At 41.9% G+C, this 22546-nt stretch overlaps 1 protein-coding gene across 2 annotated transcripts in view; it reads left to right on the plus strand.

The window, feature by feature from the left end:
• Positions 1-22546, plus strand: part of ARFGAP3 (ADP ribosylation factor GTPase activating protein 3) — a 51527-nt gene that overhangs the window by 15292 nt on the left and 13689 nt on the right. For both annotated transcript variants that reach the window (XM_041756613.1, XM_041756612.1), the window contains exons 6-12: positions 2734-2821; positions 7548-7607; positions 9156-9202; positions 9841-9983; positions 13180-13308; positions 14165-14287; positions 19362-19493. In XM_041756613.1, the coding sequence (XP_041612547.1) occupies positions 2734-2821; positions 7548-7607; positions 9156-9202; positions 9841-9983; positions 13180-13308; positions 14165-14287; positions 19362-19493 (722 nt within the window). The remainder of the gene's footprint in view (positions 1-2733; positions 2822-7547; positions 7608-9155; positions 9203-9840; positions 9984-13179; positions 13309-14164; positions 14288-19361; positions 19494-22546) is intronic.

Consider the following 22546-nt stretch of genomic DNA (forward strand, 5'->3'; position numbering starts at 1 on the left):
CCCCACTGAGTGTGGAGCCCAATGTGGGACTCAGTTTCACGACGCCAAGATCATGACCTGAGCCAAAATCAAGAGTCGATGCTTAACTAATGGCCCTAAACCCAAGTTTTAATAGGAGTTTGAATCTCATTGTCCCAATTTAGCTGTGGACCTAGAGCATATCTCAAGGCTATTGTAAGAATGTCAGTTGGGTAAGCATCTGACTCTTGATCTCAGCTCAGATCTTGGTCTCAGGGTTGTAAATCAAGCCCTGTGTTGGGTTCCATGCTTAAGTAAAAGATTGAAATCAGTACTTATGCAAGGAATTAGGAGCTGGCACAGAGTAAGCCTCTAGCCAATGTGCCAAAATCCTTATCTTCATTGTGTGGTTTGGTAGGAGCAACAGTAATAATCCCCAAGTCACTAAGATTGGGGAACATAAGACCTCCACAGCCTAAAATATTTACTGAGTGGTCCTTTAAGGAAATGTGTGCAGGCCCCTGGCTTAGAGCCTCAGATGTCTGTTTGCTGCCCTTCCTCCTCCTGGTCCCACTGGGGTGGGGGTGCATTTGCTTACCTACTGCTCCACCTGTTCTTTAACCCATTTTCAAGTACACATGTGGAAGGGTGTATACATTGCTAACTCTTGATTTTTTTTTATTATAATGTACACATACATGTTCATTGACCTACATGTTCAGTAGTTACTAGAAGTAGTTATCAAAAAAGGGAACAGAAAACAAAACAAAAGATAAGACACTCTGTCATGATCTTTGCCTCTTGTTTAATATAGAACGAGATACAAAATATCCAGACTAGTAGCTGAGAAGTGTTAGGAATAGAAACGACAGGCTGAAAGGAGGAGACAGAGGAAGAGTTTGGTGTGGACTAATGTTGGAATTAGTATGGAATTAGAATTAGTATGAACTCTTGTTTATTTTGCTGTGTCTCTCTGGACACACACGCACATGTGCAGACACACATGATGGAGCACTGATGACAAATATGTGTGTCTCCATGGGTGAACACACACACGGATGTATTACCTGGCTCTGTCTACCAAGGGGCCCAGAGACAGGGACATGCCGGTACACAAGTGCACCCAGCTACTCACATCTGGATTTCCAAATGCCAAGAGGAATCAGGTCTACCTCTGGAGAAATGGCAGATTCTAGGACTGGGACCACTAGGACAGCTAAGCCTGGAGCATCTTGTAGTGCTGAAAAGTGAGAAAGTGCTGGGTGGAGAGGGTGACAGAGAGGGCATGTCAAGAGGACTCAGGAACCAATCAGAAGGAGTTCCCAATGATCAAAGCTGGAAAAACTTCAACAACAAATTATGTAATGACCGTTTGGATTATAATCCAAAGAATCAATAAACATCCATGAGTCCACTCTAATAGAAATAGGTAATTGAATAAATAAATCAAGAGAAGGGACGATGTTCCTTAGAGAAAAATTCAATCATATATGGCAAACAGACACATGAAAAGATGCTCACCATCACTCATCATCAGGGAAATGTAAATCAAAACCACAGTGAGATACCACCTCATGCCTGTCAGAATGGCTAAAATCAAAAACATAAGAAACAACAAGTTTTGGCAAGAATGTGGAGAAAAACATACCCTCATGCACTGTGGGTGGGAGTGCAAATTGGTGCATCTACTGTGGAAAACAGTATGGAAGTTCCTCAAAAAATTAAAAATAGAACTATCATATGATCCAGTAATTCCACTACTGAGTACTTACCCAAGGAAATGAAAACACGAATTCAAAAATATATATGCATCTGCTGTTTATTGCAGCATTATTTACAATAGACAAACTATGGAAATAGCCCAAGTGTCCATTGATAGATGAATGGATAAAGAAGTATGTATAATGGAATATTATTGGGCTATAAAAAAGAATGACGTCTTGTCATTTGCAACAAAATCGATGGACCAAAAGGTTATAATGCTAAATGAAATCAGAGAAAGACCAATACCAAATGATTTCACTCATATGTGGAATTTGAGAAGCAAAACAAACAAACTCTTAAAAAAAACCCAGACTATTAAATACGGAGAACAAACTGGTGGTTGCCAGAGGGGAGGGAGGTGGGGGAGAGTTGAAACAGGTGAAAGGGATCAAGAGCACACTTATGTTTTTTTTTAAGGTTTATTTTTTTAAGGGTGGGGTAGGGTGGGCCAGAGGGAGGGAATCTTCAAACAGACTCCCTGCCAAGTGTGGAGCCTGACCCTTGGCTAAATCTCTTAACCACTTAACCAACTGAGCCACCCAGGTACCCCAAGAGCACACTTATCTTGATGAGCCCTTGGTAATGTACAGAGTTGTTGAATACCTGAAACTGATATGACACTGTATATTAATTATACTTCAGTTTAAAAAAAAGAAAGAAAAGAACAGACATGTCTTGAGTGGCTCAGTTGGTTAAGTATCTGACTCTTGGTTTCAGCTCAGGTCATGATCTCAGCGTCCAGCCTTCATCAGACTCCAGGATCGGCAGAGACTGCTGGAGATTCTCTCTCCTTCTCCCTCTGCCCCTCCCCACCATGTGTGCACTCTCTCTCTCACAAATAAATACATAAATCTTAAAAAAAAAAAAAGAATAGACATGTTTTAATATTATCTTTCCTTCCTCCTAATCTAGGCACTTAGAAGGTAACTATTAAATTATTAGCTTTTCCTTTGCTTTGGTTTTTTGTGACTTTTCTTTTGCTTACTGATGGCCTTTCTCACCTTGCTGCAGGTGAGTGGCACAGGGTGGGCCTCAGCACAGCCAGAAGTATCTTCTTTGCCACCAAGGAATGTGGAAACCACTCCAGCTAATAATGAAGGTAGTCTTCAGAACTGTCATGTAAAGCTATCCTTTGGTTCAATGGCATGCTATGAAACTACGAGCAAATAAGATCCTTGGGGTACCTGGGTCAGTCAGTTAAGCATCAGACTCTTGGTTTCGGTTCAGGTCGTGATCTCAGGGTCATGAGATCAAGCCCCGCACTGGGCTCCACATTCAGTGTGGAGTCTGCTTGAGATTCTCTCTCCCTCTCTGTCCTGTTCGTGTTCTCTCTCTCTAAAATAAATAAGTAAATGTAAGAAAGAAAGAAAATAAGATTCTTGTATTTAATAATGAAAGATGCCCCTGGTAGATTATATAGTGGGAAAAAAAAATTACTAAACAGGGAGTATGATTTCATTTTTATAAGAAACTGAAACAAAAACATCTACACACAGAAAACATGCTAGAAGGTACATGCCAGATTGTTAACTGAATTACTTTTTACCTTCAACTTGATACAGTTGTGAAGTAAATGAATTTGTGTAATGAGTATGTTACTTCTATACTCAGAAGAACAAGGTTTCAATTTTAAAAATGATTCTGTAGTTAATATCTAGTGATTTGCATTTGGTGATTTTAGTATAGGCTTATATTAATTTATTTTTTAAGATTTTATTTATTTATTTTAGAGAGAGAGCATGAGCAGAAGGGGCAGAGGGAGAGGGAGAGAGAGAATCTCAAGCAGAGCTGGATGTGAGGCTTGATCCCAGGACCCTGAGATTATGACCTGAGCCAAAGCCAGGAATTGAAACCTTAACCAACTGTGCCACACAGGTGCTCTAGGATTATATTTATTATAAATATACCTATATCAATTGCTTGCATTAAAAAAAAATCACTTACGTGATATGAATAACAAGGATCAAGACATCAACTTTTTCTGTTTTAAGGTTGAACATTTTTTGTTAGCCATAAGGTGTGTAAATTAACAACGTTTGACAGCTATACAGGGAATCCCTGGGGTGTGACTCCATAAGAAGTGTTGGCTGGTATCAAATGAGCATAGAAAAAAAAAATGAGTATAGAACTACTTTTGGGAACTTGGTGAGATAGGAAGGACCAAACACTCAGCCAACTTTATGACTAAGATTCTTACTCGAGAAACTTTCTGGCAAAGGTTTTTGTTTGTTTGTTTTTGTTTTGTTTTGTTTTGTTTCTGGAGGGCTAGAGAGTAACTGGTATTTATCAAGAAGAGAGTCCTAGAACAGTGGTCATTCAGATCTCTGTGAGAGTGGGGTTGGGGAGCATGCTGTAAGGAAAAGTCACTTCATTTGTGTTGAATTATAGGCATAAGGGTAGGAATGTCTGAGATTCCATCAAACAATAGATTTTAGGAGCCTCTTTTTAATGTTACTGATCTTAGGAGTTGACCTGTCAGCAAACCAGGATGGGAACATTTTGCATCCTGGGAAACAGTGAATGGAGTTGGAACAAGTGCCTAACATTTTGGAAAAAATAATAAAGCAGAATTCCATCTTTACTCTTTACATCAACCTAAATTCAATTGAATCAAAGATTTACATATAAATCATGAAAATATGAAGATACTAGAAGAAACATGGGTAAAACTTTTCTGTCCTCTTGGAATTGGGAAGTCCTTCTAGGTATATTCAAGCCTCCTGAAAGAGATCAACAGATCTATTACAAATAGAACATTTCTGTTCTGAAGAAATGCTTTAAAGACGAGTGATAAACAGTTGCAATTTGTAGATAGAAAGCTTGTTTCCTTAATATGCAAAGAACTTTGGCATGGCTGGGTTTCATATGATTTGATCATACGTGATCATATGTGATTTTTTTGCCCATTTTGTTTTTTGTGAAAATGACCCTAAATGCCTGCCAAGAACACACCTCTAAGTGGTGTTTAGCTTTTTAATTTCTTAAACCGGCACCGCAGCTACACTGGCCCTCCAGTTCTCTCCTATGTTTGCTTTATGTTTTGCTTGCCATGAGAATATCTCCCCTGGCCGTCATGTGGCTGCATCTTTCCTGGAGTCTCTGCTCAAGGGCCTCGCCTCACACAGGCCACATCCACCCTACCGGCACTCCTAGTCACAACCACATTTATGTGTCTGATCTCCCTCTTAGCGCAGCACACCTTGGTTCTGGGAATTACCGTGCCCTGTTGGCTCAGTGGGCTGTGAGCTCCTCCAGGGAGAGGTTGTTTTTTAAGATAAGTAATCCACCTGATCCGTTGATTGGTTTGTCATCATCCATAAAGACAGAAGAGAAAAAATAATCCCAACAGTCTCCTGACTAACACAGAGAAAAGGCGGGCTTTGTACCTCCTGAAAATGCAGATGACAGTTGGAATATTGTTATTATTACAACTAATTAGCATAAAAGGCTTTTTGAGGTTGAAGTTCACATGCACGGAGGTCCATGCAACCCCTGGAGTCCAGATCTCGTTTGTTTTACTAATGAGAAACTAAGGTGACTAAATGCAAAACAAGATTTTGTTCTTGTACCTATTTTATTTTTTTTAAGATTTATTTATCAGAGATCGTGCTCACAAGTGAGTGGGGGAGAGGTGGAGAGAGAGGGAGAGAATCCTCAAGCAGATTTCCTGCTGAGCGAGGAGCCCCACATGCAATGCCAGGCTCTATCCCAGGACCCTGAGATCATGATCTGAGCCAAAAACCAAGAGTTGGATGCCCAACCAAGCACACAGGCGCCCCTGTTCTTGTAAATATTTTAAGGTCTACATTCTTAGCTGAAGAGTTCCTCCTAAAGGCGTTATTGTTCGGAATTCCACCTCCCCTCACCCCTGCAGCAGCACTTCCTCCTCTCTTCCCTACCAGTCTCAGCAGCAGCTCTCAGCTCTGCAGGCCCTTGTCAACAGGGGGTGATTGGGTGCAGTCTTAAGTCAATTTAAGGCTTACCGTAGTGAAAGGGGAGAACAAAGGAATTTTGACCAACGGATTGTGGGTCCTGAGATCCTCTGCTGGTCCTCCACTGCCCAGCAGTTCCTGGCCCGTGGTAGATAATCAACAAATGTGCAGTCAGTCCTTTTTCCACAAAATGCCATTGTTCTCACTCATCCTTCTCTGTCTACTTAAATGCCCTAAGTAGAGTTTATCTTTTAAATATTTATAGGGGCTCTTGGGCAGCTCAGTTGGCTAAGTGGTAGACTCTTGATTTCGGCTCAGGTGGTGATCTCAAGGTCCTGGGATGGAGCTCCTTGCTCAGCCGGGAGTCGGCTTGAGGATTCTCTCTCCTACTCCCTCTGCCCCCACCCTCGCTGGTGTGTGCTCTCTCTCTCTCTCTCTCAAATAAATAAATGTTTTTTTTTTTGAGAGAGAGAGCACGTGAATGAGGGAGGGGCAGAGGGAGAAGGACAGAAAATCTTAAGCAGGCTTCACACTCAGGCATGGAGCCCAGTATAGGGCTCGAGCTCATGACTCTGAGATCATGACCTGAGCCAAAATCAAGAGTCAGACACTTAGCTGACTGAGCCACACAGGCGCCCCCAAGTAAATAAATCTTTTAAAATAAATAAATATAAAAATAAGACAGATGAGTTTCCTCTAAACCTCCTTTGGGCCTGCCCTGTTTAAAATAATAGCTTTATTGACCTATAATTCACACATTTTAAAATTTACCCTTTTTAAAATTAAATGGTTCAATTCAGTGGTTTTGTATATCCACAAGATTGTGTCACCATCTTCATCGTGTATTTAACATTTTCCACAGCCTGCAAAGAAAGCCTGTACCCATGACCTGTCCCATTCTGCCCTGCCCCCAGCCCCTGCTTCTGTCTCCAAGGATTTGCCTGTTCTAGACATTTTGTATTAGTGGAATCCAACAATGTAGCGTCTTCCATGACTGGCTTCTGATGCTTAGCATCATGTTTTCAAGGTCCATCCATGTCGTAGTCAGTACTTCATTCCGTTTTATGGCCAAGTAAGATTACATTGCCTGGATAGACTACATTTTGTTTATTCATTTTTAAAGGAATAAAATTAAGATAACAAAATATTTTTTAAAATGAAGACAGAATTTCCTAACCAGAATCATTTTTTAGGCAAACTAGAAAACAGGGCAGATTTCCTGACACTCAAAAATCATGTAGGTTTCTATCATTGATATGATCGGTGTTAGAAATTACAAATGTTAACATATATTGGGTGTGTAATCCACATATGTACTGGGGATCTCGGAACAGTTTATTTTAAAACAGCAGATCATAAGGAGAATTTCAATGATATTAATTAGGAAGACCACTAACATTTTTATCCTATAAAGCAACAGGATAAAAAGTACACTTCTATTTCAATGGACTTTTAAAATTCATTTTTTAAAAAGATTTTATTTATTAATGAGAGACACACATACACACACATACACACACACACACACACATACCACACACACACAGAGAATGCAGCAGAGATACAGGCAGAGGGAGAAGCAGGCTCCGTGCAGGGAGCCCGACTTAGGACTCGATCCCAGGTCTCCAGGATCAGGCCCTGGGCCGAAGCCGGTGCTAAACCGCTGAGCCACCTGGGCTGCCCATAAAATTCATTTTTTTTTTTTTTTAAATTCATTTTTTTTAATCAAAATTCTTACAATGACAAAATAGAGTATGGAGCTAAACAGAAAAACAGTCATTGACAAAATTGGGTAAGATACGTGGTACCAAGAAAGCAGAATTTATTACATATTCAAAAGCACATTTGATGACTATCTTTTCCACATTAATATCAATTTATTTTAACTTTCAGGTGGACCAGAACAAGGACCAAGCGTGGAAGGTCTTAATGCACCGACGAAGGCTGCTTCAGGTAATACGCCTACAACTCCATATTCTGATTTACAGAGTGAGATTCATTAGGACAAACAATGAATCTTGTCTTTACATTCTGCGTACATTTTGTAATATGGCATTTGTGACCATTAATCAATTAATAAGATTTTATTGAGCAAAAAATGCTATTCCATTTTAGCCAGCGAGAGGCCCATGAGTTGCAGCAGCTGGTCTACCTGGCTGAGGTGGCTGTTGATGCTGTTGATTTGCCCGTCTGCATTGTGCTGCCATGAGCATGAGCAGAGCACCGTGTCATTCCCATTGACTCTGCCAGAACTTCTAGTATTTTCTTCTCTTTCTGATTTTACAGTGGTCTTTAATTTTTCATTATGAGGGAATTATATTCTGAAATTAGTGCATACCATGTGGCATTAATTGGAAAGCAAGTACTTTGGTGAAAAAATAGCTAAACTATTAGAAATGTTCTAGATATTTTCATCCTGTGTTAATAGCCTTGTAGGAGGTTGGGAACAGATTATATGACTACTGCCACATGGATCCAAAGGGAGGTGATGGAAAGAAAAACTTCTTTAGATATCTTTTTCACACTTGAAATGTAATGATTTTATATTCTCATTAGGGTTAAATTTGAATCTTTCATTGTTTATGGCTTTATGCTGTCTTTTCCTATTAAAGCACATTCTCATCTTTGCAAGAAAAAAAGTTCAAATTTTATTCTTACTGAGTCTCTTAAACATAATTCTAGAAACAGTATATATAACCTATAATTAAAGTTTACCCAGAAAACAGTTTTTAAGGAATTCTATCTTAAAGCATCATACATTTTTGTGCAATTTAGAAAGTACTACTACTACGAAAATAATGGAATGCTTTATAATTCTTATTGACTAATATGATAAAATTTGTATATAAGTCAAGGTGAAAAAGCACGTTACTGCTTTAGTTGTATACATAATGCCTGGTTAGCTTATTATTTTAAATAATTCTAAAAGTTTTTGAGAGCAGATCTTAATAGGAGTGTTTGTTTAATACACATAAGAAATGCTCCTGAAGAAAGTAGTGTATGGGGCCAGGCCAGTCTCTTTTTTCCTCTTCAGTGTGGTGTGCAGAAAACATTATTCTGAATTTGGTTACTACTTGGAAATACCAAGAAACTCCATTTAACCAAGCTCTTAATTTAAAATACACTCATATGCTTGAGTCTTCCTGGTGACAAACCAAGGTGGAAAATGTTATAGTCTCTTAAATAATGATATGTGATATCTTAAGATTTTTTTTAAAGATACACTAAAAATAGGGATCCCTGGGTGGCGCAGCGGTTTGGCGCCTGCCTTTGGCCCAGGGTGCCATCCTGGAGACCCGGGATCGAATCCCACATCGGGCTCCCGGTGCATGGAGCCTGCTTCTCCCTCCGCCTGTGTCTCTGCCTCTCTCTCTCTCTCTGTGACTATCATAAATAAAAAAATAAATAAATAAATAAAATAAAAAAAAATAAAGATACACTAAAAATAAAAAAATTATGTATTTCTATTGGTCTGACTTTCTACTTTTTATTTTTTGGCAGAGGTGTCCTCTATCATAAAAAAGAAACCAAATCAAGCAAAAAGAGGAGTGAGTATTGTGTGTAATTACCTAGTAGCTCAGCTCTAAAAATAGCCCACGCTCTGGAGAAAGCCACATTTGTCATTTCCCTCTTATTTATTTTGAGCCATATTGTGTGTAATACATGTGGCTTTGATAGAGAACCTATGCTTTGTGCAATGAGGTGAATGTTATACGTAGTGAGGATTTTCTAGAATGAAGGTTTGGTGACATTTTTCTGTTGATGACAAAATTCTAAAAAAAGGAATCAATGGAGGCTCCTTGGGAGTTCTGTTGTGTTTGCATTTCTGTAAGCAATGCCATCACTCAAGGCTTGGAGGATTTTCATCCGCTGAGCTTTCGGATGTCACAATTCCCTGTAGAGCCCCTGCTCTGGAGGCAGGCGCCAGGGTCTGAATTCCGACTTTGTCACCTAGTGGCTATGGGATCTTGATCAAGTCACTTAACTTACCTGGGCTTGAGTTGCTCATCTGTGAACTGGGGATAAGAAAAATGCCAACTTGACGGGGTCGTGAGGACTAAGTGAGAGAACAAATGTAAAGTGCAGCTCACAGGGCCTGGCAGGTAATAAACCTCAGTATATGTTAGCTGTTGCTGCAAAAGCTTTCAAACAATTTGGGTAGAATCTAATTTTATATACCTTCTAGCTTGGGGCCAAAAAAGGAAGTTTGGGAGCCCAGAAAGTGACGAATACGTGCTTTAATGAAATTGAAAAACAAGCGCAAGCTGTAGATAAAATGAAGGAACAGGAAGACCGTCTGGCCAGGGCAGCACCTAAGGAAGAATCCATGTAAGTTTAATTTAGTTACAGGAATGTTTTTAGTGAATAAAACTATTAGCCAAATGACTCTGAGGTTCGCTTTCCAAATGCCATGTAATTATTATTTTTATTTTTATTTATTTATTTTTGTGTTGGTGCTGGGGAGAGGGACTGCCCGGATTGGAGACATTGGAATGCTAATGTAGCGTACTTTGAAGTCAGGCCAGTCGTTTTACATTTCATCTGAGCGGAGGAGCCGCCACAGCTAGAATGAAGGGGGGGTGTTTTGGAAAGTGAGTGTGGTGGTGAGACTAGGACCAACAGAATGGGGCAAAAACTGGAAGCCAGGAGGCCAGGAAGAGAATGGTTATAAGTATACACTTAAGGCTCTTGAGAGGCTTTATTTGTGTTGGAAACAAAAGAGTGGTGTGGCCGCCTGGAGAATGCATGAGCTGGGTATGGGAGATCATAGGGAGAGAAGGAAGCAGGGTGACCACGACACAGAGGGGAAAGGCAGCTTGGGTTCCTAGTTCTTACGCCTGTTGATTTTACTTAACTGTTATTTTACTGCTGATTTTACTTAACTGGTCTCTCCTTTTCATGTGTATCTTACCAGTTTGGGCTTGAGTTACTGTAGACTGAAGAAAATAATAATGCTCATTTTATGAAGTTTAATGCTTTGAGGATTACCTTAGTTAGTGCCCATCAAAGTGCTTCAGACAGTCCCTGGTGCCAAGTAAGTGCTCAGTGTGATTTCTTGCCATTCATACTAACAGTTTGCTAAGGGGCTTTCTAGTTGTTAAGCCCAGAGAAGCTATTTCTCCTTGTCATTTACCTCGAAGAGCACAGGGGGCAGCACTGAACTGTAGGTAGGCTAAGTAGGGTTTGAAATGCTTTCTGTAAAATGTACTTCCCACTGTACATTTTACATTCCTCACAGACCTCACTTCGATTTCTCCAATCAAGGTTCTTGACCCTGGGAAAGGGGAAGGTCAAATCTGAAGCTTTAGGGGCCGTGGACAGATTGCGGGTGCGTGGTTTTCCTGGAACGTCTAAAATCCAGCATCTGGTCACATCAGAAGACAGGGAATACAGGAAGCTCCAGCTCCCTCCCTGCAGGTCAGCTGGATGGAGATTAGCACATGAACCTTAGAAGCCACACCAGCCTTAGCTGGTAGCTTTCATTAGGACAGCTGAGTACAGCATACACGCAAAGATGCGGGCCAAGCGATGTTTACGAATCTGATTTGGGAATCCGCTTTGACAGCTTTTTTGGCCTGTGCCCGAAATACCACCCTCCCGCTCCGACTGCTGGCAGCCCAGTTCCACCCAACGGGCCTGCGCCAGCCCGAGAAAGTGTATATGTTTTATCTTTAAGATGCGACAAAGTGTATTCTTCCGCAAGTGAATTTTTTTATTTATTTTTATTTTTTTAAAGATTTTATTTATTTATTCATGAGAGACAGGGAGATGCAAGTGAATTTTTTAATGGCTGTAAATAAAGCTATTTCAGTTCAGTAGACTGCCAGGAGTCCCAGGCCCACCGTCAGAGGAGTCTGCACAGTTGGGGCAGGAGAGTCGAAGAGGCCGTGCCATGGCAGAGCTGCTTCCCTGGCTGCTCCTGGGCGCTGTGCAAGCCCTCCCTGCAGCCGGCACGAGCACTTCAATTCCATCAGTGCTGGCAGCCCCATGTCACATGTTATGGGAAGCCCGGGCAGTAACGTGCGTGCTTATAATGCACAGGAGACCCAGTCCCGTGTCAGGTCCCGAGAAGGAAGGCTCTCCCATCACCTCTCTTCCTACTAGAACTTTTTTCTTCCATCCATTCATCTTCTCCAGAAGAATCCGTTGCTACAGTTTTATCCATGATTTTCAACAGATCTGTTGTCTTCCTCCAAAAAACATACTCAAAGGTATTACTTTCTAAGTGATAAAACTGAATATATTGCTGGAACCTGTTCTGTAGGAATAATAGTAAAGAATGCAAACTGCCAGATTAAAACAAAACAAATCCTGCTTGACTTACTAAGGAAGGAAACAGCAGAAGCCTTTTTTTTTCCTTCATTTTTTTTCTATTTTCTATTGACTTCTTTTTCTAGTAATAAATTCCGTTGTCGGGGATCCCTGGGTCGCACAGCGGTTTGGCGCCTGCCTTTGGCCCAGGGCGCGATCCTGGAGACCTGGGATCGAATCCCACGTCGGGCTCCCGGTGCATGGAGCCTGCTTCTCCCTCTGCCTATGTCTCTGCCTCTCTCTCTCTCTCTCTCTCTCTGTGTGTGTGACTATCATAAATAAATAAAAATTAAAAAAAAAAAGAAATTCCGTTGTCATTCCGTTGTTAATACAGAGAAATGTATTTATCTTATTGTGGAATTTACATAGTGCCTTATGAGGAATTCATGACATTTTACACAGTTTTATAAATGGGTAATGGCTTAGAGTTCCTGATAAGATAGGTGTAGCACTTGTCAGCGGCCCGAAATTTTGTTGCTGTCTTACTAATGTAAGATACTCTTGTTTTTGCTGATAGAGGCATAATTTCCTTTATGAAAAATTGAGTATTTATAACATGGTTAGAAATCTGAAAAAAAAATCTGAGAGTCAGGGACAGTGTTGTGTACCTCTCTTTACTCCTTTGGTGCATCATTCATAACAGGTGCTTAATAAACACATCATTAGTGTCTGATAGCAGAGAAGGAACTGGTAGCTGAGGAATGAGTACTCTGTTTTAAGTGCTCTTAAAAGCCTGATTATATAGAGATCCTCTGAAGAATCTTTTTGCAATTAAGTAACTCCTTATTTTATCTATTTGTAAAGTCAAAAATATGTGTGTGTGTGTGTGTGTATGTGTGTACTTAAACCAAGCAAACCAATGAGACTAACCTTATACTTTTGCTATGTAATGTGGAAGTATAAATAGAATATTAATCCAAGTAAGGAATTCTGATTTTTACTATTATTATTCGATGATAGCTGATATGAACTAGAACTGTAAGGTGGGATCAACAGCAATCAAAAAGTGGTTATAAACACATTCAAATTTTCTCAAGCATCTACTCGAAAAAGACCTTTAGGAGAAAAAAAGGCCAATTTGCCTTCCTAATTATTAGTTATGGAAAGAAGCATGAAGCTCAAATTATAAGTGACTTTTTAAATTTTGCTTAGCTTTTTAACTTGAAAACACAGAATTAAATCTAATGTAAGGAGCATTTGGTTTTTCTGGCAGCGTTTCATCACTGCGATTAGCCTATAAGGATCTTGAAATTCAAATGAAAAAGGACGAGAAGGTGAACATGAGTGGCAAAAAAAAGATAGAGTCGGAGAGACTCGGCATGGGATTTGGAAATTGCAGAAGGTATGTGGCTTCCAGGATTTAAACCAGGTTGCTGGGATACCAGGGTGGCTAAGTGGTTGAGTGTCTACTTTTGGCTCAGGGCATTATCCTGAAGTCCCGGGATCGAGTCCTGCATCAGGCTCCCTGCGGGAAGCCTACTTCTCCCTCTGCCTGTGCCTCTGCCTCTCTCTGTGTGTCTCTCCTGAATAAATAAATAAAATCTTTTAAAAAAATAAACCGGGTTGCTGATTGTGAATGGCTTTTCCTTATTTTTTTTTTTTTTTTGGCTTTTCCTTATTAACGTCAGTGTGAGACATACTTTTTCTTGATTCCTTCCTTTCTTCAATTTTTTCCTTTACTCTGGTAGCCAACATAGCATGAAAAATTCCAAATTCGAGTCTCAGGAAAAAGAAAATAGGCCTGACCAGTTGCTAAGTGGACGCCACAGACAGAACTGATAGGTGTGACTGTATTTTATTTAATTCGCGTTGTTCCAGTCCTCACTAAGGATTTTCAGTGCTTACGCCAAAAAATATATATGCCATTTTTATTGCTTGTGTTTTTAACCCCACTAATACATTTTTGTTGTTCTTGAAAGTAGAGATTAGGGCAGCCCCAGTGGCTCAGCGGTTTACGCCGCCTGCAGCCCGGGGTGTGATCCTGGGACCCGGGATCGAGTCCCACATCAGGCTCCCTGCATGGAGCCTGCTTTTCCTTCTGTCTGTGTCTCTGCCTCTCTCTCTCTCTCTCTCTCTCTCTCTCTGTATCTCATGAATAAATAAAAAATCTTAAAAAAAATAATAAAATGTACCTCAGTGAACACAAGTGTCCTCATGAACTAATGTAATTTTTTCCCGTTTTATTCTGTTTCCTCAAGTGGTATTTCACATTCCGTGACTTCAGATATGCAGACCATCGAACAGGAAACACCCATCGTAGCAAAGCCCAGAAAGAAGTACAGTGATGACAGTGATGACTCCTATTTTACTTCCAGCTCGAGGTAATCCACTAAAAATTGGCTTTAAAGGGTTGTTGTTTTCCAAAGCAGTGACTCTCTTATTGGCATTAGGGAGCAAATACAAATCTATTAATTTCTTTGCTTTTAAAAGCTTTAGCTGGAGTCAGGGGTGTCCTTTGGGAAAAAATTGGGGAAACATTCATAAGTGGACCATGCTTGCTAATATTAAGATGTTTGGTAATAAAAATCAGCAACCAAGCGTTAAAATTATAGGTGGGAACTTGGGTTTATCTAAGTGTGAAATTGGAGAACTAAACAAGACCCCAGAGGTCCAGATCCTTTTGTGTCAGGATACCCACTCCTGGAGCTTCCAGCTGGCAGGGTGGAGTATTGAGTAAACACTGCTGTGTGTGCGTATCGATTCATGGAAAACACTCATGCGCTCACGCTCCAAAGTCTCCCAGGGTACACTAGCTTCTGGTCCATCAGCGTTCACCATCAGATGAGGACAAGTTGCCTGACTCCGGTGTGAAGCCGACCGTGGTGAGTGCCACGGTTCAGGCTCCGGGGCCCAAGGGGCAGAACAAGTTTGAACTTGAACTGACTCACTTTGGGAGGTTCCTCTGAAAACCTGACTGGTACAGGGAGAGTATTGCTAAAAAGGCATCACATGGGGGTCGGGGGCAAGAGTGTAGGCCTGGGCTCAGACGGCCTGGATTCGAATCCTGACTGGGCCACATAATGACTTAATGACTGTGAGACCTCCGCCAAGTTACTCAGCCTCTCTGTGCTGCAGCCTCCTCATCTGCAAGTTAGGGATACTTGCAGTGTAGGTAGTCTACCTCACAGTGTAGGTAGGGGAGGGCTACATGAGTTAATGCAAATGGAGCGTCTGGAACAGTGCTTGACTATTGTTTGTGTTGTTTAGCTGCTATTATTATGTAGAAATTCAGTTCAAGAGACATGTGATGCAGTCTGAATGTTTAATTACTATCCTTAGATACTTAACCACACTGAGGGCCACCTTCAAGTTTGGAGTTTAGGACAATTGAATGTGTGCTGCTCGTCAGTAGTGGGCTCTGTGGCTCCCATCTGGAAGGACATTACTGTCATCTTGCAGTTACATAGGCCTGATGCGTTTTCTTAGATACAGTGGGTATATACTTTATATATACAGGATACAAATGCATGTTGACTATTAACTGAAAGCCAATTGTGAGATATACTCGTCAAAGTTCATAGGTTAGTACTATCCTTAAAAAATTCTTCTCCCATGGCTTCCCATTATTTCAAGTCCAAATATTTTACCAAAGAAAGTTCGAGGTTTAATGGTGTTCCCTGTCAGTGCTCTGAGTAAACTGTGTAACACACAGGTTTGGATTTCTTTACAGGTAACTCCCAAATCATGCCTTTTAAAAGTATTTAAATATACTTTTTACAGGATAAAATTAAATTTCTTTTTTTTTTAAGTTTTTTTTTTTTTTTTTTTTTTTAATTTGAAAGAGAAAGAAAGAGCACAAGCAGAGGGAGGGGCCAAGGGAGAGGGAGAAGCAGATTCTCTGCTGAGCAGGGAGAGCCTATGGGATGGGGGTTGGGGGAGCTCGATCCCTCCTGGGATCATGGCCTGAGCCAAAGGCAAATGCTTAACCAACTGAGCCACCCAGGCGCCCCTAAGATTAAATTTCTAACTTGATTTGAGAGCTGCATGCACATCAGATCATTTCAGATTTGCTCTTTAAGGAACAAATGGGTCTTGGTCAGAGGAGACTCTAAGTGACTCGAGTTCTACACTGGCCCAGGTTCTACACTGACCCATTTGGCTTCTCCACAACACCTTTTTGATTATTTCACTGCTCATTAGCACCTTCTGCACGTGAAAGCATAGAAAAGTAAAGAAAAGAAATCTCAAGTTCAATCAGCCCTGCTGCTTGGCAGCCAAGTTGCGAAGAAATGGCTGCAAGTGAAGTTATCCATGGAATGGGCCTTGAGAAACTTCTGGGAAATGTCACTGGCCCTGGGTTCCTGATCGGCTCCCAGGGGTGCTTTATCTGCCTTGTCAGTAACCTCAGAAATCCTGTGGCTTTTTCTTTCTCCAGAAGCTCAGTCAGAAGAGTCATAAGGCCTTTATTGCTATGAAACAGTTATTTCTGGTTTGAAACCTGGGAGCAGGTGTTTTTACATAGACTGCACTTAGTGGACTCCTGCCAGAGAGACCTTGGGGTGTCCTCATCACTTGCAGGTTGTGTACCGGGGGCATGAGTGCCTTTTCTAGGCCTGCTTGGATATAATCACTGCTAGTAGGGCAAGGACGCTGTTAGTACTCTGGCAACTGAGGAAAAGTAAACACAAAACACTCTGGGAGAGCCAGCATATTAGCTCCATGAAGAGCTTGCACTGCTTCCAAATTATTCATTAGCCCATTAGAACTTGAGCATTATGAATTATGAAAGAGAGCTGTTTCTATTAAAAATAAGATCCACCATGTCTTTGGGCTTTTTAAAATTGAGTTCCATTATATTCAGGATATAAACAGTGTAATTATATACTGAGTACAAACTAATGAAACTAGAACAATTTGCTGAGCCTTATGTAGCCAGCACGGCCTTCACCGGGACAGACAGTTGTCTACAGCTATAAATCAGATGCGTGTTGTTGGAGTGCTTTTATCAAGGGATGGTAAGGAACATCTTCAGGGTTGGATGAAGACAGAGTGGGAGAGCAAAAATATGAGTGAAAAGCTTGGAGAACCAGGATCTAGAAATCAGAACATTAGAACGTCAGTAAAGATTTGGAGGCCTGGTGGGGCAGCCAGCTGTGCCCCTGTGGGGGGGAGTGCTGCATGCCTCCCGCATCCCTCAGAGCGCAGAGAGCCCGCCCCCACGCCCACCCATCCCAGCACAAAGCATACTGCACAGCGCTCCTGGTAATCAGTAGGATCCTAGCAGGATGGCTTTTTCTCTCCTTCTGAATTTCGAATAGTCCAGTCATTGAAAAAAAAAAAAAATTCGACGCCCTTATATTCCAAGAGAAGCACTTTGGCTTATATGAATGAAGACTATTTCCTTGGAGTGACACTAAATCTGCAAAGTCCTATGTCCTAGCAGCTCAGAGTTGTGAAGAGCCTGGAAGTTTCAACCTCTCCCTGTCCAGTACTTCGTGCCCTGTCCTGCCCCCATCTTCCCCCGGGGGACTGTGCGGTCCCCACCCACACCTCACTCCCTCCCTCCTGAAGGCAGCCCTTTGGTCCAGGGGCAGCTCCGCGAGGAATGATGTCTTTACCTAGATACCTCGTGGGTTTCTGAGCTCAGATCAGCCAGGCCTTGTGAAGGCAAGGACTGAATAGGTCTCCTTGCCCTGTGTCCTCATCTAGCAGAGTGCCAGCTCCTCCTAGATGCTCACGAAGTATTTTTTAAATTCCTATTGACTTGGTCTTAATTCTTTCACTTAGGCCCTTACAGGTAAGTCTCTCAAATAATTGAAGATGGCTTTCCAGGCCAATGTGGGAGCGCATGTTGCAAGCCCTCTTTCTCTGAACCGCTGGAAGTCTTGTCCAGGTTTCCTCTCGACAGGGACCTGTTGTCTCTATTCCTCCTGGGCCCACCCACCCATCAGGCACAGAGAGAGCCTGGCCCGTTGCTCGGTGACAGACAGATCCACTCTGAACCTGCATCTTCCTTCCTGGGGAGAGAAGGCTAGTGTAATGGGGTTTGTTCTTAACAACCTCCTCACCAGGGAAGGCAGAGGGCACTATTGGGAATTTTTGCTTTCTATTATCCATGTAAAATCACACCATCTGCTTCAAACGACAAGTTTATCCTTCCTTGCTTTTTTCTTTTAACCCAGAAAAAGAGTACGCTTGTTTTTAACATTTCCACCCCTCAAATCTTAGCTCACCTGGGCCCTTGGCCTACTTGTCCTTATAGGGCTCCTGCTGCCCCCTTGTATTCATCTTTGACAACAGGCCTCTTGGGCTGCCCAGGCTTCCCATCCTCATACAACTTCTTCTGACATTGGGGCTTGGTGCCCATCCCATATCCCGGGTGCTTCTCTTCTTAATCTGCAGGAAGTCTGGGTGACATCTTTGAAAGCCCCTACATCTTCTTCCATCCTCCTTCCTCTCTCAGGATCTAAGCCTTGGAATCTCCCTCTTCTGATCGTATTGAACTCCACTTTTCAAAGGGGTGTGGACCCGGCAGGGCTGTTTTCCATCCTGAGCTACGGTGCATTCTGAGAAGGCATGGCCACTTTTCATCAAGGCTCCGGCATATCCGCCTCACCCTGTGTCTCTGTCATGCTCCAGACAGACCCTGCTGCTCCTGGTCAAAGTTTGAAAGCTGCCATGGAGTTTTGCTCTCTGAGCAAGGTCCTCAGTTGATATTCAGTGATGCTTGGCCAATGAACATGTAAACCGATCTAGAAGGCCAGCATCTCCTGAGAGATGCTTACAGATTGAGTTCACGCCAACCTCCGGGTGTGAGAGCATCTGCAAATGGCTTTGCATCTGACTCTAGGAGGACGCTAATGAGCATCATTTATATGGAGTGGCAGTTGGGAGTTATTGTTAGGATTGATGGCTTACGCTGGAGCTAATGTGGCAGGGATTGCCAGCAAGGAGCTCCTTGGATGGGGTTTTTGTTGCGAATACCTAATTAGGCAGAACTAGATGCAAAGAAAGCAAAACGTGTGACCTTGAGTGGGTAGAGACATTTGAAGGTGTCATGTGCTACCCGATGGGCTAGGTTATGCTGCACAGACAAGTATCCCCCGTCTTAAAGGCTTAACACAATGATTTACTTCTCATTTAGCTGAGGGTACGGGTGATTGTCCATTACCTGCCTTTGGGTGGCACCTTGACTTTCCTGACAGAGGGAGGCTTCTCCTGCCTGAGGCTGTAGCATCTAGAAAACACCACCTTGTCTTCCATGGGGCACGGGAAGAGGGGACAGGGTGAGTGGAGCGCAGACAATTTAAAGGCCTTGGCAGTGACCCACCTCACACCTGCTCCTGTGTCAGCTCTAATTACGTGGCTGTTCCCAGGGAATATAGGGCCATATACCCCATGTGGGTTGACATCAGTATGTCCTCCCGAGTCACTATGTCACTCTTTTTCATACAGGTATTTGGACGAGCCGATGGAGTTCAGGAGCAATTCTTTTTCCAGCTGGGACGACAGCTCAGAGTCCTACTGGAAAAAAGAGACCATCAAAGATACTGACACCATCCTGAAAACCACAGGCTATTCAGACAGGTACGAACACAGAGCAGCGGGACTGTGAATAGTGAGGCCACGCATCTCTAGGGAAATTCTCTAAGAAAGTAAACAATTTTATTCTACTATTTCAAGAATATTATTTTTTTTTTTTTGAAGATTTTATTTATTTATTCATGAGACACACACGGGGAGAGGCAGAGACACAGGCAGAGAGAGAAGCAGGCTCCATGCAGGGAGCCCAATGTGGGACTCGATCCTGGGACCCCAGGATCATGCCCTGGGCCGAAGGGAGGTGCTCAGCCACTGAGCCACCCAGGCGACCCATGAATATTCTTCGCCTCCTGGTCTGTTTTCTGACCTCTCAGTCTTGCCTTTCCCAGAATGTCACATAAATGGGATCCTACAGTAACGGGCCTTTTCAGACTTCTTTGACTTTTTGTAGTGCATTTGAGACTCTCGTCATGATGTTGTGTTGCTTCCTCTTTATTGTGGAAGTGTGTGTCTGCGACCTGTCGAAGGGCTAACTCCCGTTGTTGGTGATGATGAATGAAAGACTTTATAACCTCCTGTCTAAACCAGGGAGCTGGGGATCCCTGGGTGGCTCAGTGGTTTGGTGCCTGCCTTCGGCCCAGGGCATAATCCTGGAGTCCCGGATCGAGTCCCACATCGGGCTCCCTGCATGGAGCCTGCTTCTCCCTCTGCCTGTGTCTCTGCCTCTCTCTCTCTTTCTCTCTCTCTGTGTCTCTCATGAATAAATAAAATCTTTTAAAAAAAATAATGATAACAATACTTGTCAATTATAACATTTAAAAAATAAATAAAATAAACCAGGGAGCTGTCGACAGTGGAGGGAGACACAACAAATACGTTAGGATGGGAGGTTTGGCCTGGGACTGTGCCAGGTGACAGGAGTGTACAGCCATCCTTCTCATTTTGTGTCCTGCCCAACGTGGAGCCGGGTTTTATGAGCAGTACAGCAGTTCTACTCAGCAGAATTGATCTGTGGTGCTGAAGAGTGAAATGACTGGTCTATTGAAATAGGACAATACTTTCAATTGTTGGGTGGTTTGGATGTTTATTCATATTTTTATAGAATTTTCAGGCTTCTTAAAGTGGCCTGAAATCCTTTTTACAAAATTACCACTGTCAGCTTTTTAAAAAGTAAAATGGTATTGGTATACATTATAAATGAGGAATGCACTTGCCTCACCTCAAATTAGTTTAACCTATTTGGGCTGGGTTTTTTTTTGTTTGTTTTTATTTTGTATGCTGAAAACACTTGAGATCCATACTTTTAGCAAATTTCAAGTATGCACCACAGCTATGATTTACTAGAGTCAGCATACTGTGCTTTATGTACTGTGGTCACCGTACTGTACACCATCCCTAGAACTTATTCATCTTGTAAAAGGAAGTTTGTGTCCTTTTAACATCTGCCCATTTCCTCTACCTCCAAGCCTGTGAGAAACAATATTCTACTCCCTGTTTCTATGAGTTTGACTTTTTAAAAAAAATTTTAGGTTTCACATATAAATGAAATTGTACAGTATTTTTCTTTCTCTGTTGTTTTTTAAAACATTTTATTCATTTATTTCAGAGAGTGAGCAAGAGAGAGTGGGGGGGGGGGGGAGGGTGCAGAAGCCAGGGGAGGAGCAGAGGGAGAGGGAGAAGCAGGCTCTCCGCTGAGCAGGGAGCCCGACACGGGGCTCAATCCTGGGACTCCAGGATCATGACCTGAGCCAAAGGCAGATGTGTAACCGAGTGAGCCACTGCCTGTCCGGTTTATCTCACTTAGCATAATGTTCCTTAGGTTCATCCATGTTGTCACAAATGGCAGGATTTCCGTTTTTTTGTTTTTTTTTTTTTTAAGGCTGGATAATGTTCCATTGTATATCTTTATCCATTCATCCATAAACAGACATTTAGATTGTTTCCATGCCTTGGCTACTGTGAATAATGCTACAGCAAACATGGGAGTGCAGAGATCTCTTCAAGATACTGATGTTGTCTGCTTCAGATGCATAACCGGGAGTGAGATTGTTGGATCAAGTGGTAGTTCAATTTTTAATGTTTCGAGGCACCTCCATGCTATTTTCTCTGTGGTCATGCTAATTTGCATTCCCACCGACAATGCATGGGGCTTCCCTTTTCTCCAGTTCCCATCAATACTTAACCTCTTTTGGTAATTGCCACCCAAACAGATGTGAGGGGATGTCTCATTGTGGTTTTGATTTGTATTTCTCTGATGATGAGTAATGTGGGGCGTCTTTTCAGATACTTGTTGGCCACACACTTTCTTCTTAGAACTGTTTTTTCTGTATTTCTTAAGTTTTGGTATGTTGGGTTTCCATTGTCGTTTGTTTCAGGATAGTCATCTTATTGCCCTTTTGATTTCTTCTTTGATCCACTGGTGGTTCAAGAGTGTGTTGTTCAATTTCCACATATTTGTGAATTTTCCAGTTTTTTTCTGGTTATTGATTTCTACTTTCAACCATTATGGTTGCAAAAGACACTTAATATGATTTCAGTTTTCTTAACTTGTGAAGACTTAACATATGATTTAAATGTGTTCTGTGACCTAACATGATTTGTCCTAGGGAATGTTCTGTGTGTGCTTAAGAATGTGTGTTCTGCTGCTATTGGATGGAATGTTCTAAATGTGTCTGTCCCTTCAGTCTTACATATTGTTCAAGTCCCAAGTTTTCTTGACTTTCAGTTTGGGTGATCTGTCATTATTGAAAGTGGTGTACTGAAGTCTTCTATTGTGATTGCAGTACTATCTCTTTCTCCCTTCAGACCTGTTAATATCTGTGTCATATATTTAGGTGCTCCAATGTTGGGTGCATATGTATTTACAATTGTTATGGCCCTCTGATGAATTGACCTCTTTTTTTGTTATATAATGACCTGTGTCACTTGTTACAGTTTTTATTTTTTATTTTATTTTATGTATTTTTAATGAGGTGGGGAGGGGAAGAGGGAGAGGGAAAGAGAGTCCCAAGCAGTCTCCATGCCACCGTGGAAGCCCAACACAGGGCTTGAGCTTATGACCCTGAGATCATGACCTGAGCCAGTATCAAGAGTCAGCC

Source organism: Vulpes lagopus, chromosome 5 (genome assembly GCF_018345385.1).
Source record: "Vulpes lagopus strain Blue_001 chromosome 5, ASM1834538v1, whole genome shotgun sequence".
NCBI lineage: Eukaryota > Metazoa > Chordata > Mammalia > Carnivora > Canidae > Vulpes > Vulpes lagopus.